We start from the raw sequence: 16449 nt of genomic DNA, 5'->3' as shown, positions 1-16449 counted from the left end.
CTGATCGAATCTCAGAATGTGAGGATATTACCAGCCTTAAACTGGGAGAAGGCAACACTGATGACAGCAGAGTTTTTGAAATGATGGAACAGTAAGTTAACATTGTTTAGAACTGGAATCAACTCAATGCAATTCAAGTGAACAAGAGCATTTATTTATAAGTGGTTACTATGTTCCAGGCCCTGTGCTGAGCCCTGGGAATACACAGACTAGCAAATTAGTGTCTGCCCTCAAGAAGCTTAATATTCTAATGTAATGGAGAGGACTGTGCAGCAGCTGGAAAGGCAATAACTTGAAGTTCAAGAATGCCACAGCCCAACTTGCATAACAGAATTATTAACAAAGGTCAAATATTGCTTGTTAAAGTGCTTTTGGAGATATTGGTGGCAGGCAGTAAAAAATCTTAAGTACCCATGAGCTTCTGGGAATGGGGGATCTGACCAGGGTCCTACACAGTATGTAATGCTGATTGTCCTTATCTTATTGCTGGCAAATAGGTCAGCAGTATGAAGAATAATTCTGACCTGAATTTATCCCATCTTGGGACTATTCAGGATACAAGCTTGTTTGGGAATTATCCTTGTACCTAAGTATTGACCATACAGACTGACCAGTGAACATCCCTAGTGACCCTGAGGACTCTAGAGATAGGAGACCAAATCTGATGGCATCTTCGATGAGAGAGAGGGACTGAACCTGAATGGCATGGAATTTTTTTTTCCTTTTCCAAGTATGTCTCTTGCTGGAAGTATTTACTCTGTTCATCACTATCAGACCTAGATAGACATGTTTATTCTCATTTTTCTCATTTACATACTTATCTCCCAGAACAAATACCTTGTAACTCAACAGTTACAAAAAGAGTACCCAAAAAGGATTTTCAGCCTGTTTTGTCTTTTCCACATTTGAGTTTGTTATTACCCTTCTCTGCCAGTATAATGGGCTATCTTTCTTTAGGAGAAATGGAGCCCAAAGTAGCCATGCAGATTTTTATAGATGCAGCCAGGGAATTGGAATCGGCTGGACTATACGTCATGAGACAAGAGGATGTTCATTGAGTTAAAGAAATTTTATATAAAAAAAGGAAGAGCTTTTCTTCCTATCATAAATGAACTTATTCTTACCCCCAACTCTCACCTTGCCAACTGTGTCATAAGACTCAGTTATCTCCCTCTGAAGCATACAGGGTGAGGCAAGAGGCTTGGGTTGGCTGGTACCCAGTGTAGTGCATTTGTCCATCCAGAAGTCTAAGGACAGGCAAGAAGGAGACAGATGGCTCCATGGGTTGGTGAAGGTATGAGACGTGATGTCAGAAGGGTGGTGGGGATGGTGTGAGCAGAAACAACCTGGAGTTCTAGAGAGGGTGAGGGCTTCACTGGTTAAGTTGTCACTCATTGGTAGCATTGTATATCTTCTTTTGTTCTTTCCCCTAGGGGAGCAATGGCAGGAACTGGTGAGCGCCCGGGAAAAGGCAAGAAGGATGACAATGGCATTGGGACTGCAATTGATTTTGTGCTGTCCAATGCCCGCCTGGTGCTGGGGGTTGGTGGAGCAGCCATGCTGGGGATTGCCACCTTGGCTGTCAAAAGGGTGAGTGAGGCTGGGTCTGACGTGACACTGGGGGTGGCACATGTCTGAGAACCAGGACACTTAAAGGGAGCTAATGTCTGCAGAATCCAAACCTGGATCATGCTACTCCTCCCTACAGAGATTCAGATTCCTTTGCCTGGTTTTGGACTTTCTCCAAGGCCTGGAGCTGCTTAACTTTCCCAAAGCTCACACACACACTACTTCAGTATCCTCTTTTCCTGGACCAATAGTCCTGAGCCTTCTATACCTAAACTGGTATTCTTTTTTCTTCTCTTGAACTGCTGGATTTCTTTCCATCTTGGAAAAGTATCTTTTCTGGAAATGCCTTCCTATCCTTCCTCCCAGTGGAAGGTGGGAATGACTTCTCTGGGATCCCCCATGACACTTTTCAGAATCTTTCTAATGCGTAGGCATCTGGGGGTTTTAATGTATATTTTGGCATGTTGGTGTCCCAGACTTACAAGTACAAGGAGGTGCCATGAGGAATCCTAGCTTTTCTCTACTTTGTATCTTCCCCTCCCCACCCCAGTGTTGAGCACACAGTAGGAATGTAACAAATAAATGTTCAGACAAGTAAGAAATGTTGCATGCTCTGATGAATGCCTGGTTGTTCACCCTTCTTCCTCCTGTCTTGGGGATGATGTTGTAGATGTATGATCGGGCCATCAGTGCTCCAAGCAGTCCCACCCGCCTGAGCCATTCAGGGAAAAGAAGTTGGGAGGAGCCAAGCTGGATGGGATCCTCCCGGCTACTGAAGCAGGACATGAAGAGCAATCTTAGCAGATCCCTGCAGACTCTGCCTACAGACCCCTCGGCTTTTGACACAGGTGAGAATCTTATTTCTGTCGAACCCTACATTCCCTGCCTCATGGGTCCCATTGGTGGATCAAATGGGCCATCAGAGCCAGGAGTTCTCATGTGAATTTTTCTTGCCTTCCTTGGCAGATGGGTTCTGCTCCCCCAGACCCAAAGCAGCCTCCAAGAGGGGCCAGGCAGACTTGAAGAAGTCCCGACTCCGCCTGTCTCTGCAGGAGAAGCTGTTTGCTTACTACCGGACCCGGGCAGCTATCCCCACTGGCGAGCAGGCCAGGGCCAAGCAGGCAGCTGTAGACATATGTGCCGAGCTGCGGAGCTTCCTCCGGGCCAAGCTGCCTGACATGCCACTGCGGGACATGTATCTGAGTGGCAGCCTTTATGATGACTTACAGGTAACCTGCTTTTCACCAAGAACACAGCTAGACAGGAGCAATTTCTGACCTTGACCTGTTTTCTTATAACATTGGTCATTCAGACTAAAGATGTCCCACATTTGGGAGAAAACAACATCTTTTGCATCATAAACCCAGCCCCTTCTGGACAGATTCCCTCTGCCCCAATTCCCTTTTATTCTCTTTTTTTCTTAAATTTGGGGCTTCCTTTTAAATCTGTGTAGCATCAAGTTATTGAGGGTCTTTGTATGGGTAGGTCCATGGTTAGGTCCTAAAGAAGCTACCAAAGGAAGAGATAGTGGTGTGTGTGTGTGTGTGTGTGTGTGTGTGTGTGTGTGTGTGTGTGTGTGTGTATGGATGGATGGATGGATGGATGGACGGACGGACGGATGATGGTGGGGGATGCCTGCTCTTTCCTCTATTTAGGTCAGGTATCTCTGCTTGGTGAGCAGAATAACAGCTCAATGTGAAGGGTGTAGCCTTGATCCCTCTCTGATGTACCCTCCTTGAGCCTCCTCAGTGGCCATAGCCAAGCATTCCACTTAGTCAGCCACCGAGGGAAGGAGAGGAGGCAGCTCTGGGTAGGAGAGATTCAGTGGGGCTGGGGCAGTTTGGGGCATCATCCTCTGACTTGGTGTCTTTTCTCCATAGGTTGTGACTGCTGATCACATTCAGCTCATTGTACCTCTGGTCCTGGAGCAGAATCTGTGGTCCTGCATCCCCGGGGAGGATACAATCATGAACATCCCAGGCTTCTTCTTGGTCCGTCGGGAGAACCCAGAATACTTCCCCCGGGGCAGCAGTTACTGGGACCGCTGTGTAGTTGGTGGTTACCTCTCACCTAAGGCTGTGGCAGAGACATTTGAGAAGGTTGTAGCTGGCTCCATTAACTGGCCAGCCATTGGCTCCCTCTTGGACTATGTGATACGTCCAGCCCCACCCCCTGAGGCCTTGACCCTGGAAGTACAGTATGAACCACAACGGCGGCTTGTCATCGACTTCCTGCCATCAGTGACCTTGGGGGACACAGTCCTTGTGGCTCGGCCCCACCGGCTGGCTCAGTATGATAACCTATGGAGGCTGAGCCTGCGCCCCGCTGAAACTGCCCGCCTCCGTGCACTGGACCAGGGTGACTCGGGTTGTCGCGCCGTATGCCTCAAGGTCCTCAAGGCTATATGCAAGTCGAGCCCAGCTTTGGGTCACCTCACTGCCAGTCAGCTCACTAACGTCATTCTCCACTTGGCCCAAGAGGAGCCTGACTGGTCTCAGGACATGCTAGCTGACCGCTTTTTGCAGGCCCTCAGGGCCTTGATTGGCTACCTAGAGGCTGGAGTCCTGCCCAGTGCCCTGAACCCCAAGGTGAACTTATTTTCAGAGCTTACCCCTGGAGAAATAGATGAATTGGGGTACACCCTTTATTGCTCATTGTCTGAGCCAGAGGTCCTGTTGCAGACGTAATAGAGGGGAAAGCCAGTTGTGATGCGTATTAGGTGGTCGGGCCTTGGAGATTGTCAGAAACACTCTCTGGACTCTGCTGCCGAGGCAATGCCTCTCTGGGTTCCTCGGTGCCTCCAGTCTTGCTGGTCATCAAGCCCAGGTCACTACCTGCCAACTAGAATGGCCTTTTCTTGCCCTGCCCTCCTTTTTTTCTGTCACTAAACACTGTGCCTCCCCCCCTTTTTTTTTCACTGTCCTTTTTAGCAAGGCCAACTTCCATAAAGTGCAGCAGGAAAGGTGGGGAGCAAGCTGTTAAGTCATTTGGTGACTTCAGCTGCCCCACCTGGCCCTACTTTTAAAACACTTTTTGTTTCTTTTACTGTTGCCCCCTCTGTCCATCTAGCTCCTTTCCCTGGAGCACATCTGCTTGACCAAGATACTGTCTCATAAGTGAATGTTGCTCTGTAGCAATGAATATTTATGAAATGCATTTTGCATGGTGAGAGTGAGTATCCAGGATCTGTGGGATGGCTGCTGGGGCTGTCCCGAGGGCCATGTTCTGTCTGCAAAGGCAGAAGGCAGGCAGGCTCTTGGGGGTTGGATGGGGGCCTACCCCACCTACCACTTCCCTCACCTGGCCAGGGAAAGCTAAGATCAGGCAGATTGGGAAAGGCTGAGAGCATCTCAGATGGAAAGTTCTCTCTTCTGGGAGGGATGACTAGAAACTGGGTTCCAGGTTCTCTTCTGTGGCTTTCTCTGAGAGAGTAGAGGAGGTGCCCAGAGGAGTAGACTGGAGGTACAGAGTGACTATCCTGCCTTGGTGCTCAGGAGGCTTGTGGTAGCCACTTCCTCTCTATCAGCTCTGGAGTTAACTTTGACCAAGTGATTCAGGAGAGGAAGGAGGGTCATAGGCCCCTGAGGTATCGCACATCACTGGGGTTGCTGTGTTTTTCTAGCCACCCTTCTATAGCAATTAGCTGTGGTCAACAACAAATGGTGGGTGTCTGGTGAGAGGCCAGAATGCTTGCTGATGGCACTGAAGGGCCCCCCTCCTGGCTTCATGTTTGTGCTGTGTCCCCTTCATAGCTTCTTGTTTCAGCAGGGGCCAAGCCTGCCTTGAAGCTTTAGTGCCCTTGGAAAAGGGGATTGGATTGTCAAAAGGATGCTTTAACCCTGTATCTGCCAGAGGCTGCTAGAACATGCACATCCCTTCCCTTTGTCCTGTGTCTATCAGCACTTGGGGAGAAATAAGGGCCTTGAAAGGGAAGATGGGGGTGAGAGAGGAAATCTTACTCTATTTCCCCCCTCTTCCCCCTTGTCCTTGTTGCCCGCTGTTAAAAATGCACTATTTATTGCAATGTAAAGTTGTCCTGAGGGGGAGGGAGGCGTTTAATACATATTGGCAATGTGTCTTACTGTTGTGTGTTTCTTTTTCTGTTTGTGGTAAGGGGCTGTCAATGGCCCTATCGCTGGCCTTCTTACCCAGCATTTTGTATTCCTACCGCCAAATCTTAGTATTTTGCTTCTGCTTTCTCTACCTCCCCACTCAATGAGATTCACTGTTCCCTGGATTTCAATGGTGAAACAGTCAGGAAACAGGAAACAGAAAGGAGACCAGATCCTCAGCTTCCTGGATTTCTAGGAGGAGGCACCTTAGAGTCTGGGGAATGAAGTCCGGGGTGGGGGTAGGGGGTGGAGTATAGTTTATAGAATCCCTGCCTCTTCCTCTTCTTGCTGTTGAGGGAGCTGTTGGTGGGTGGGTGTCTATGGGATTCTGATTGCTCATAGAACATGCCTTCTGGCAGGAGACTGAGGAGGTCTGCCCAATAAAGGTGTTTTAAAATCTGCAATTTCTCTATCTTGCTCTCCAAACTCCCTATACTTTAGCTTCTTAACCTGAACAATGGAGCTTTAAAAAAAAAAAAAAAGTAACCGTATTTCTCAGAGGGGAAAAGTGAATTGAATTAGGAAGAATTATTCCAGAATAGCTTCAAATTCAAACAGGCAAACAGGCTGATCTTACCACACTATGAGGAGACAGGAAGCAGTCCATAGAATCAAAAAGAAATATGAGAGGCGGCAGCAGGTGGCTCAGTGGATAGAGAGCCAGGCCTAAAGATGAAATGTCTTGGGTTCAAATCTGGATTAGATACTTCCTAGCTGTGTGACCCTGGGCAAGTCACTTAACTCCCATTGCCTAGTCTGTACTGCTCTTTTGCCTTGGAACCAATACTTTGATTCTAAGGTGGAATGTGAGGATTAAAAAAAAAAAAATGGCCCAAGTTTATGGCTCCTTTGGACACAAACCTTTGCTCATGCAAGGGATGGGCAGCAGAATTCCAACTTTTTGGGGGGAGAGATGAGGTGCTGCCATCTCTTCACTTATTGAACTATACTAACATCAAATCCTGAGAACGTCTTTACTGGCATAAACACCTTTTAAAAGTGTGTGTGGCCTGACTTGGTATCTCAGAAATCAAACTGGTTATTGGGGTTTTGGGGTTCCTCCTTGTTCCCCCAACAAATTAGTTAGGATTTCCCCCTGACCCCTATGTTTAATTGAGACATTTTTATTATTAAAGGAAAGAAGTGACTGGTGTTTTTTTAAGTCCAGGCCTCTATTAGAATTTTTATTTGCTGCTTCATTTTAAAGAGCAAAGATAGAATGGATCCTATGGAGAAAGCCATTAAGCCTCCCCTGAGGCTCTGGACTTGGCCTTGAACCTGGTCTATAGAGTCTCTGCCTTTTCTGTCCTAAGAGCCAAAGTTGGGAGCAGGATGTATCAGGCCAGGCTTTCCCCGCTTGGAGCATCTTCCCATCACTGCTGTGCTGTGGGGTTACAGGCCTCATAGAGTTTAGTGGTGATAGCTGACCAAAGGCCTGGGAGTGCAGGGATTGGGGCTGGGATTGTCCTGTTGTTCCCTGTCTCTGAAAGCTGATTTGATCTGGGACTTGCAGGGGTTCTGACCAAGCTCCCAAGCTGCCCTTTGCTACACGTGTTGTCATTGAATCCATATGTACTCTGAGCTGGACAGGTGACCCGGGCAGGCCTTGAGGGTGGGACTAGGTGCTTGGGTTCAGTGTTCTGGTCAGTTCTGAACTCCAGATCCAGGCACCCTTCCCAGGACAAGCACTGGGACGACCTACCTGCTGTCTTTTCTCCTCTCCTAAGACATCGAAGCCAAGGAGTCTGTGACTTAAAGAGTGGGAACATAAAATAATAATAAAAAAAAAACAAAAAATCTTTGCACCAGCTTTGGCTTCTGTGTTTGGTGTAGATAAAATTTACTTTCCCTGAGGACTGGGCTGTTTTTTGTTTGTTTTTCCCTCAGATCTCAAATTTTTTTTAATAAAAAATTTTTATTTTGAATATTTCCCCAGTTACACGTTTCATGTCCATCCCCCCCACCCCCCAATAGCCAACACAATTCCACTGGGTTTTACATGTATCATTGATCAAGACCTAATTCCATATTATTGATAGTTGGGCTAGAGTTATCATTTAGTGTCTACATTCCCATCAGCCCATTTGTTCAAGCAGTTGTTTTTCTTCTGTGTTTCTCCTCCCACAGTTCTTCCTGTGAATGTGGCTAGTTTTTCTTCTCATAAGTCCCTCAGCCTTGCTCTGGATCCTTGCATTGCTGCTAGTAGAGGAGTCCATTAGGTTCGATTGTGCCACAGTGTATCCATCTCTGTTCTGAGGTTCTCCTAGATCTGCTCCTTTCACTCTGCATCAATTCCTGGAGGTCTTTCCAGTTCACATGGAATTCCTCCAGTTTATTATTCCTTTGAGCACAATAGTATTCCATCACCAGCAGATACCACAATTTGTTCAGCCATTCCCCAATGGGCTGTTTGTTTGGAGGCTGCTGGGTAGGGTGGTGTGGGCTCCTTGGGGCCTCCCCTCTGAGGGGCTTACCTTTCACCCAGGAGGAGTTAGATACTTCACTGAAGCCTCCAAGACTAGGCAGGTGATGTTGGGTTCACCTTAGTCTTGCCCTTTGCATTTTAAATTTAAATGGGCTTGGAAACAAGGGCTGGAAGTAGAGAAATTAAAGGAGAGAAGCCTTTACTTGACCATTTGTAGTGATCATTTTTCTCCTAGATTATTCTAGGGCTTTCATGGTAATTCACAAAGATCACATGCTTTCTGTGGCTCCTGTTCCCAAAGTGGGCATGGGCTTTCATGTTTCAGGGTCTTTTGTGTCTATACACAGAATGATTATTCTCTGCTGCTATGTTTTTTAAACACCCAGCCCTCCTGAAAACAGCAGCACCATGTCTTGGTCTAGATTAGAATTAGAATTAGAGGCGGACTCTTGAGGCAATTGGTGACTTATTGCTGGCTTTTTACAGACAACAAACCACTGTATTGTTAATGTAGACATGGCTTTCTACCCATAGGGTTATTAGGCCATTAGGGAAGTATGACAGTAACCAGAAGCACTGGGTCTTTCAGGAGTTTAAGAAAAAATACTTGCACTTAGGGTTAATCTAACAGTCTGCTGCAGAGAAATTAAAACCTGGTTGAGAAGATGATGCTCTCAAGTCATCTTGGATCACTTCCAGGAGAAAAAGAATTCTCAGTCGTGGGCAATGGGAAGAATTAGTAAAGCCTTCTTGTCAGGCTTCTGGGTGACCCCAGAGCTGAATCTTGAGAGAAAAAGATTCTGAAAAGCAGAGATGACGGCATGCTTTCCAAGCATGGGTGGTGAAGGTGACACCCCCAGATGTGCAGAGATTGATAGGGCACATGATGGATTGGGATATAGCCAAAGTAAAATTTCTTGGCACTATCACATGAATCAGAAGGATTCATCAATGTCAAAATAGACTGGTCACTCGGATATAAGTCTGGAGTGCCTCTGATTCCAGGATCAAGGATCTGAAATTTAAGGAAGCCAGCAGCCACGGAAGATTGCTTCATTTGTAAAAGGAAGAGTTGGACCTAATTTGGGGGCCAATACTATGTATTGGTCCCAAGGCAGAAGAGAGCAGATGTGGCTAGGCAATAAGGGTTAAGTGACTTGCCCAGGGTCACACAGAAAGCACCTGAGGACAGATTTGAACCCTGGACCTATCACCTCTAGGCCTAGGTCAATCCACTAAACTACCTAGCTGCCTTCCAGAATCTCAGGTATATTAAAATATCAAAACACTTAAAAACATTCTGACCCCAAGTTCAGAGCTCTTAGACTAGAGGAAGTCATGGAAGTACTTTCTGGCTATCCAAGAGGAGAGGGAAATTTCTGGTTTGTTGGTCTGGATTGTCTGGCTTTAGAGAAATAGGAAAGTGGAAAGCTGTAGGGCAAATCCTGCTGCAGGTCAGCAACAGCTTTGTACCTGCTTGTCTCAGCTGTGTGGGCTTGGAGACGCGGAAGAATTTAGTGACTTTCCCAGTCACAAGCCAGTACTTCAGAAGTGGAACTTGAACCCAAGACCTAGTTCACTAGAAGCTTACTTGGCTATTAGACCAACTGCTGGCTTTTTTTTTTTTTTAATTTTTTTGTATACCTCAAGTTAATGCAGGAGTAAGAAAGCAGTTATTAAATGCTTACTATGTGCCATTTGCTGGGGATGCAAAAGAATGGGAAAGTAGGCCTTTCAGGAGCTTCTGCTAATTGGGAAAATTCAGCTGCAGAGCAGATGGGAAAGGCCCCCAAATTTTAGGGGATCTGATAGGGTGAGGCAAAACCCCAAGAATATTAGAGGGCACTAACAGGCAAAATGAGGGTGCCTTGGAGGGTCTGGGGAATGTAGAGGCAGGGGCTGGGCAGATCAGCCCAGAGGACCTTAGGTGCTATGGTACAACAAATGGCAAGGTCCAGTGATCCTCCTCCTCAGTGGAGGGACTCTGAATTGGTCACTCCCAGCACATCCAGACAGTCTAAGCTGCCTCTGTCAGGTGCTGACATCTGGGAAGAAATGGGAAAGTCATGGTCTGGGCAGTCTGGGAACAAAAGAAATTTAGAGATGTAGAACCCTCTTTAGGAACCTCTTTTTTGTGTAAAGGCTTTGAGCATGCCTTTTACATCTTTTACTATTTTTAAGGCCTACCCTGTTCCCTAATTTTTTTTTTTTAACCCACACCTTCTGTCTTAGTATCAGTTCTAATACAGACAAAGCAGCAAGGGCTGCTAGTTAGCAAGGGGTAGGTGACTTGGCTAGGGTTACACAGGAAGTGTCAGGTCAGATTTGAACCTAGATCCTGCTGACTCTAAGCCTGGCATGCTATCCACTATACTACCTATCTGCCCCTCTTCCCCTTTCCCCTTGGGAGAGTTTCCCACATCCACTTTCCTGATGATGGCCGCTCCATTTATCTGAGCCTGAAAGCTTTGGGCAATGTGCCCTATCTCTAGCAATAAGGCATCCTGTGCCAGGCTGCTTGGGAAATGGATTTGCTGGCCATGTTCTTGTGTTCAAAATGGGCCTCATTTCAGAATCATGTTTATAATGTACATTAAATACACAGGATTACAAAGAAAAAGAAATTTTACTGAAATATAGTTGATATTTTTTAACAAAAAAGTTCATGCACCTTAGATTAAGGCCACCTCTCATTCCCTTATCTAGATGTCAGAAGCAGGACTTGAAAACAGACTTCAAAGTTCTGAGGCCAGTTCTATTCATCCACTATGGACACTACCTTTTCAATTCTGAGAGATGCTCTGCCATTCCAAGCCCCTCTGTTTATGAAGTAAAACAATCAGTACAAATTCATATAGTGCTATACAGACTAAGCCTTCCATTCTGATGGCTCCCAGCAGCATGGAGAAGACCCTTTCTTATTGGAGGCCTTCCCAGGGAAGTGTGAGTTCTGATAGGTGCTACCAAGCTGGAAGGGTTTCAAGTTGGCCCCATAAATGGCCAAGAACCAAGAAGTTTGGAGACCAGCAGCAGGTTGGTTTGCTGTTGAGTTTTCTTTTTTATTGGCCACTCACTCATGGACGTTTATTAATATTGTTGGAACTAGAAAGAACCTTAGAGGTAGTCTAGCCCAATGTTCCTTTTTTTTCTGGCCCTTCCCCCTGTACCCCACCCTAGACTTTTATCGATGTGGAGACTGGCTCTGAGAAGGCTTACCTAAAGTCCTCTATTGCCATAAAGGCACAGCCAAGACTGGAATCCACATTTCTGGAGTCCTAGTCTATTAAGGCATAGAGAAAAAAAAAAAAGTATTAATATGAGGAGAACTTTAAATCAGAGATCCTATGATGGGGCCAAGGAGCCTCAAGTCCTAGGGGAAGTAAGGGCAATAAAAATGGAGGGATATAGCGGGAAAAGTAATTATCTCTTGCAGATGGGATGTGATAGACCTTCCGATTTAAGTATGCCCTTTTCTCTTTTTAAAAATACTTTGATATGTTTTATTTTCCCCATATCTCTTTTTTCCTTTTGTAAGAGCTACCCATAGAGAACAAATTACCCCCCCCCCAAAACTGATCAATACAGAAAAAAAATAGGATCATATATAGTGTGCTACAGCTGTAGAACCACCACCACTCATAGAGTTCATTTTCTGTCTGAATAAGATGAATCCAACCGAGTTTTGATTTTTAAAGAGCAAACCTTTCAGATCACAGATTAGGGGACCTCAGTTAGGCTAATGGGCTCATTTTACATCTAAGGGAATGGAGGCCCAAAGAATGAATTGATGTGGCTAAGCCAGGATTTGAACCTGGAGTCTCTACCACTCTTTTGTACCATATGGTTTTCTAGATCGAAGTTAGTTTGTAGGATTTAGAGCTAGAAGAGAACTGGCCCCTCATTCCTTACTGGAATGTTCAGGGCCCACCTCAGTGGACAGAGGAGCAAACAGCCCCAGAGGTCAAGGATTTAGGGCTAGCAGGGACTAACGAGGTTATCTGGTCACCCTCTCAGACCCAGAGGAAGAAAGGGATTTGCTAAGGGCACACTGTTGGCAGCAAGGAGTTCTCTCTGCTATTTCATTTTGCCTCTAACTAGTGGAAGAATGGCTATCTGAACCTGGGTTGTTGGATTCATAGAATTTCAGAATGCAGAGACCTTAGAGATCATCTGGGGCTTCCAAGGAATGAAGTGATGGCTCTAAGTCCTGGAGAATAATGTTAAGCAAATATCAAAATCCAAGGGGAGTTCCCACCCTACCTTGTAACACTTCTGACCTTGGGCAAGTCCTGTCCACTCTCTACCACTCTAGTTTCTTAATCTGTTTAGATAGGCCTGTAGACTAGATTGGTGAGCGTGACATGTTTCTGGCAAAGCTTAACGATTTTTATAGAAGAGATGGGTCTGGGCATTTAGGTTTGTTTTCTATTTTTCTGTTGACAGTTGTTCATAAAATCCTTGTGGACCAGATGGAGATATGTAAGGGCTGTAAGGCAATAACTGGGATATTTCCATTTGGAAATGGAAGCCTGATAAAAGTCAAATTGGAGGTTGGTAGCTTCCTGGTGGAATGTCCTTAGGCCTTTTTTTTTTTTTTTTTTTTTCAAAATGCAAAGGGTCTTTTTGTCTAGCTTAAGGCTAGGGACTCATGACTCAAGTCCACCTAGACCTTGAGCTGTGCTGGAGTGGAATATTTAAGGATAAGCAGGGGGTGGGGGCAGGCTGTCTGCAAGGTTGAAATTCCTGTAGATGGGGGGTGGGATGTCTGTGAGGTATGAGTTCCTGTAGATAAGGCTGTTTTATCATGCAAGGGTTAGGATCTGGACACCAAAGGTCTGCAGGTTTGAAATTCCTGTAGACAAGCCTGTTTCACTATAATGTTTTACAGGGGTCTGGATTTTTAATTCTGACCCTCCAGGTTCCACATTCCCCACTTCTGGAGTTGGATCATAAAGAAATCATTCTTAAATGCCTGTGTCATTACAGATGGAAGGTGTAGGGGAGATAGTCCGGTATTGCTGCCGAAGGACCATAAGCTGTATGGTGTTGATAGGATCTTTGACAAAGGTCACTAGTCTGTTTAGGACTCAGGGGCTGATAGTGAGAAGGAGAAGAAGGGTCACCAAGGGCCCCAGCATGGTGGAAATTAGGGTCTCATTGTTCTACCTCAATTCCCCTCTACTAGTAACTGAGTCAAACCTTTGACTTGATGTCAGGTAAGGGTACATAGTATGAGCAAAGGAATTTTCCTGCCTATAATTTGCCTGAAAACCTTTTTCACTATGGGGGTGCAATGTTCTATGCTATCTCCAGGGTACAATGTCCCACAATGTCCCATGCCATCTCCCCCCTCCTCCAAATATCTAAGGGAAGAGGGATGATGGTTTCAATCTTCTGTAGCTTCTTCAAACTGATAAGGAGCGTAGAATCCTTGAGAGGAGGAGGAGTTGCTGTGGGCACAGGGTCTTCAGGGGCATCTCTGTAACAAATGCCAAGGTCCTGAAGGCTGAGAGACCAGACTGTTTCCCTAGACTGGCAGACAGGTCACAAAGGGGAGCTTCTGTCCCTAAGACAGAAGTATAGAACCCAGGACTGGGGCAAAAACTAGAACACCGAATATAAAGAGAGAAAATTAGTACAATAGAAACTGATATTAAACATTAACATTTGGATATCTTAGCCAATAGATTTTGTCCCCAGAAATCATCTTCTGACAGGAATTGATCCTTTTAGGAAATTTGATTCCTAAGTTGTTTGCAGAGATGGTATGTGATGTTTCTGTTAAAGAATATCCTTTTGCAAAGCTCACATTAATATGGCATCTATAAATACTTGAATAACAATATTTTACAGATAATTTTCTGTATCCCAGATTCTGGAGGAAATCCAGAAAGCTTTGGGTTATATTTCCAAGCTCAACTCGGGCCTTTTTTTAGGCCCCACACTGATTATTTATATCTGTGACCTGGATAATAGGTAGTGATTTTAACAATTGCAGATGGGAAAACTGGGAGTAAGCTGACAGGCAGAAGGACAGAATCTAAGTCCCCAAAGATCTCCACAGCCTCCCATGGTGGGCCAATTCTAGTGAAATGGGATCAAAGTGAAGGGCTTACATTTGGACAGCTGCACAGTACAGGATGGAGGAGGCAGGGCCCAGGCAGTTGCTGTGAAAACAATCTGGGCAATTTAGTGAGCATGAGTCAACAGTAAGACATGTCAGCCTTTAAAAAGCTCATGTAAACTGAGTGTATTCATTAAGGGAGGCACCATGTTTAGGACCAGGGAAGGGACTGTCTTGATGTCTTCCCTTCTGACAAGCCCACACCTAGATGGCCCATTTCTTTTTTTAAGAGCCTTTGGCAAACTGGAGTATAGGCAGAAGAGAGTGACCAGGATGTTGAGATGATTGAGAAACAGGCCAAACCAAGATCAGTTGGTGGAACCAGGAAGAAAGGATGCAGGAGGGTTAGGGTAAAGGAAGGGGACATGATTGTCCTTAATGGGCTTTCCTATGGAAGAGGGACCAGATTTGTTCTATCAAAGAGGTTAGAACTAGGGGCCACGAATAGATTGTTGGTAAGCTGATATGTCTGCTCAATTTGAAAGAAAACCTTGTGACAATTCCAGAATCATAATCTCCCAGTTGTTCAGTCTGGCTCTTTGTGACCTCATTTGGGATTTCCTTGGCAAAGGTCCTGGAGTGGTTTGCCATTTCCTTCTCAAAACTCATTTTATAGATGAGGAACTGAGGCAAAGTTAAGTGACAGCTAGGAAGTATCTGAGGCTGGATTTGAACTAAAGAAGGTGAGTCTTCCTGGCTCCAGGCCTGGCATTCTATCCATCTAGCAACTCTCAAGAGTTGGAAGGAACCATCTATAGCTACATAATCCAAGCCAGCCCTATACAGGAAGCTACCTTACAAGGGATGACAAAGTGGGCAACCTTGTCTGTCCTTTTCTATCTCCCCTCTATTAGTCTGTGAGCTCCTGAGGGCCTGGTCCTGTTTTTCTTTAATTCTTGGTGGTGGTTAATCAATGCTTTTTGATTGCACCCACTGCAGCATCTCTTTCTACTTTTGGTGAAATTTCCATCAGCCTCATCTCCCATTACTCTCAGTTCTGCCCAAGAGGCATCATCTGAGATCTCCTAAAACAGGCCAAGAACACACTTAACTGGGTTCCTCCTGAACTTGCTCTTCTTGACTTCAAACCCTTTGATGGCCCTCCTGGGACACCATCATTTTAGATGCTCTCTGGAAAACTGGGGGGGGGGGGGGTTGGGGGGCGCCCAGTAGGACCACTCCTTCCCTTTTCTTTACACCCAACTTATTTGTACCCTAGGAGTGAATTGGCATTTAAAAATATTTACTTTCCCTCTTAATATCAATACTGTGTATTGGTTCCAGGGCAGGAGAGCAGTAAGGGCCAGGCAATAGGGGTTAAGTGACACCCAGGGTTACACAGCAAGGAAGTGCCTGAGGTCAGACTGGAACCAAAGATGACCTATCTCTAGGCCTGGCTCTCTAACCAATGAACCAACTATCTATCCTCGAATGAATTAGATTTTTTTTGGCTCCCTCAATCACTGAGGGGTTCCCCAACCCTCCCTCCCTCCCCCTCCCGGTATAGTATTGGGTTTGCCGTCCAGCCACGGGTCCTCCAGCTGATGGTCCTTGAAGAGTTAAATGAACGCCTTTACATTGATCTCTTCAATTTCACTTTATCCATTTCAGCTCACGTGATTCATCAATTTTTCCAATCAGTGAAAAAGAGACCCCAGGGGCATTGGTTTCCGGTCTAGAAGGGGCGGGGCGGGGGATGGGCAACCAGGCTCGGAATTGGGGGGCTGCGGGAGAAGAACCTTGGACCTGGAAAATCATGACTAAAACAGGGGTGGGACAATGGAGAATTGGGGGAAAAGTAGAATTTCTCGGCCACCAGTCGGGACCCTCGCCCACAATGCTGCCCGCCGGCGGGTAGGAACCACCTCGGACAATCTTCTAGTTCTGGCCCAATAAGAGCTTGAGCTAGGCGCGAGTCATTCAGTTGAAGCCAATCAACACTGTTCTCTTGCCATAGCCCCGCCCCTATCACGGAGTCTCGCACGATTTTCGAGTTTCCTCCAGACGCCACATTGACGCAAACCATCCCAGGATAAAAGAGATTTTATTGCTCTGCCTCCCTCGCCCTTCCTGGCCCCTCCCTTGCGACCGGATACGGGAGTGATATGACACGAGATTTAGATCTTTCCGCGAGCAGGAAGTAAAGCTGTGGAAAAGTAGTCCCTGCCATTCATTCTTTTTTTCGGGAGATTTTCCCAAGGCAGTCGCCTCCTTCGTTT

The 16449-nt window shown here is 45.9% G+C and overlaps 1 protein-coding gene across 2 annotated transcripts; it reads left to right on the top strand.

Moving 5' to 3' along the window:
* Nucleotides 1–1440: 1440 nt before the first annotated feature.
* Nucleotides 1441–16421, top strand: LOC123249092 (mitochondrial dynamics protein MID51). 2 transcript variants are annotated; one of them, XM_044678069.1, is made up of 5 exons: nt 1441–1590; nt 2240–2417; nt 2536–2798; nt 3450–4157; nt 16188–16421. In XM_044678069.1, exons 1-5 carry the CDS (start codon nt 1441–1443, stop codon nt 16332–16334), a joined length of 1446 nt encoding a protein of 481 aa, XP_044534004.1. In that variant the 3' UTR covers nt 16335–16421. The 2 variants fall into 2 exon arrangements, with proteins under 2 accessions (XP_044534004.1, XP_044534005.1); XM_044678070.1 differs by lacking the exon at nt 16188–16421 and having other exon boundaries at nt 3450–6085.
* The last annotated feature ends 28 nt before the right edge of the window (nt 16422–16449 follow it).

The sequence above is a fragment of the Gracilinanus agilis genome, chromosome 5, assembly GCF_016433145.1.
Source record: "Gracilinanus agilis isolate LMUSP501 chromosome 5, AgileGrace, whole genome shotgun sequence".
NCBI lineage: Eukaryota > Metazoa > Chordata > Mammalia > Didelphimorphia > Didelphidae > Gracilinanus > Gracilinanus agilis.
Note: the sequence above shows the minus strand (reverse complement) of the source record. Positions and strands in the feature narration are given on the sequence as shown.

Bases quoted from the DNA above. Each gene is read 5' to 3' on its own strand.
- LOC123249092 (XM_044678069.1), top strand. From the start codon at position 1,441: ATGGCAGGAACTGGTGAGCGCCCGGGAAAAGGCAAGAAGGATGACAAT. The intron at 1,591-2,239 runs GTGAGTGAGGCT...ATGATGTTGTAG, and splicing joins CCACCTTGGCTGTCAAAAGG to ATGTATGATCGGGCCATCAG. The intron at 4,158-16,187 runs GTGAACTTATTT...CTCTTGCCATAG, and splicing joins CCAGTGCCCTGAACCCCAAG to CCCCGCCCCTATCACGGAGT.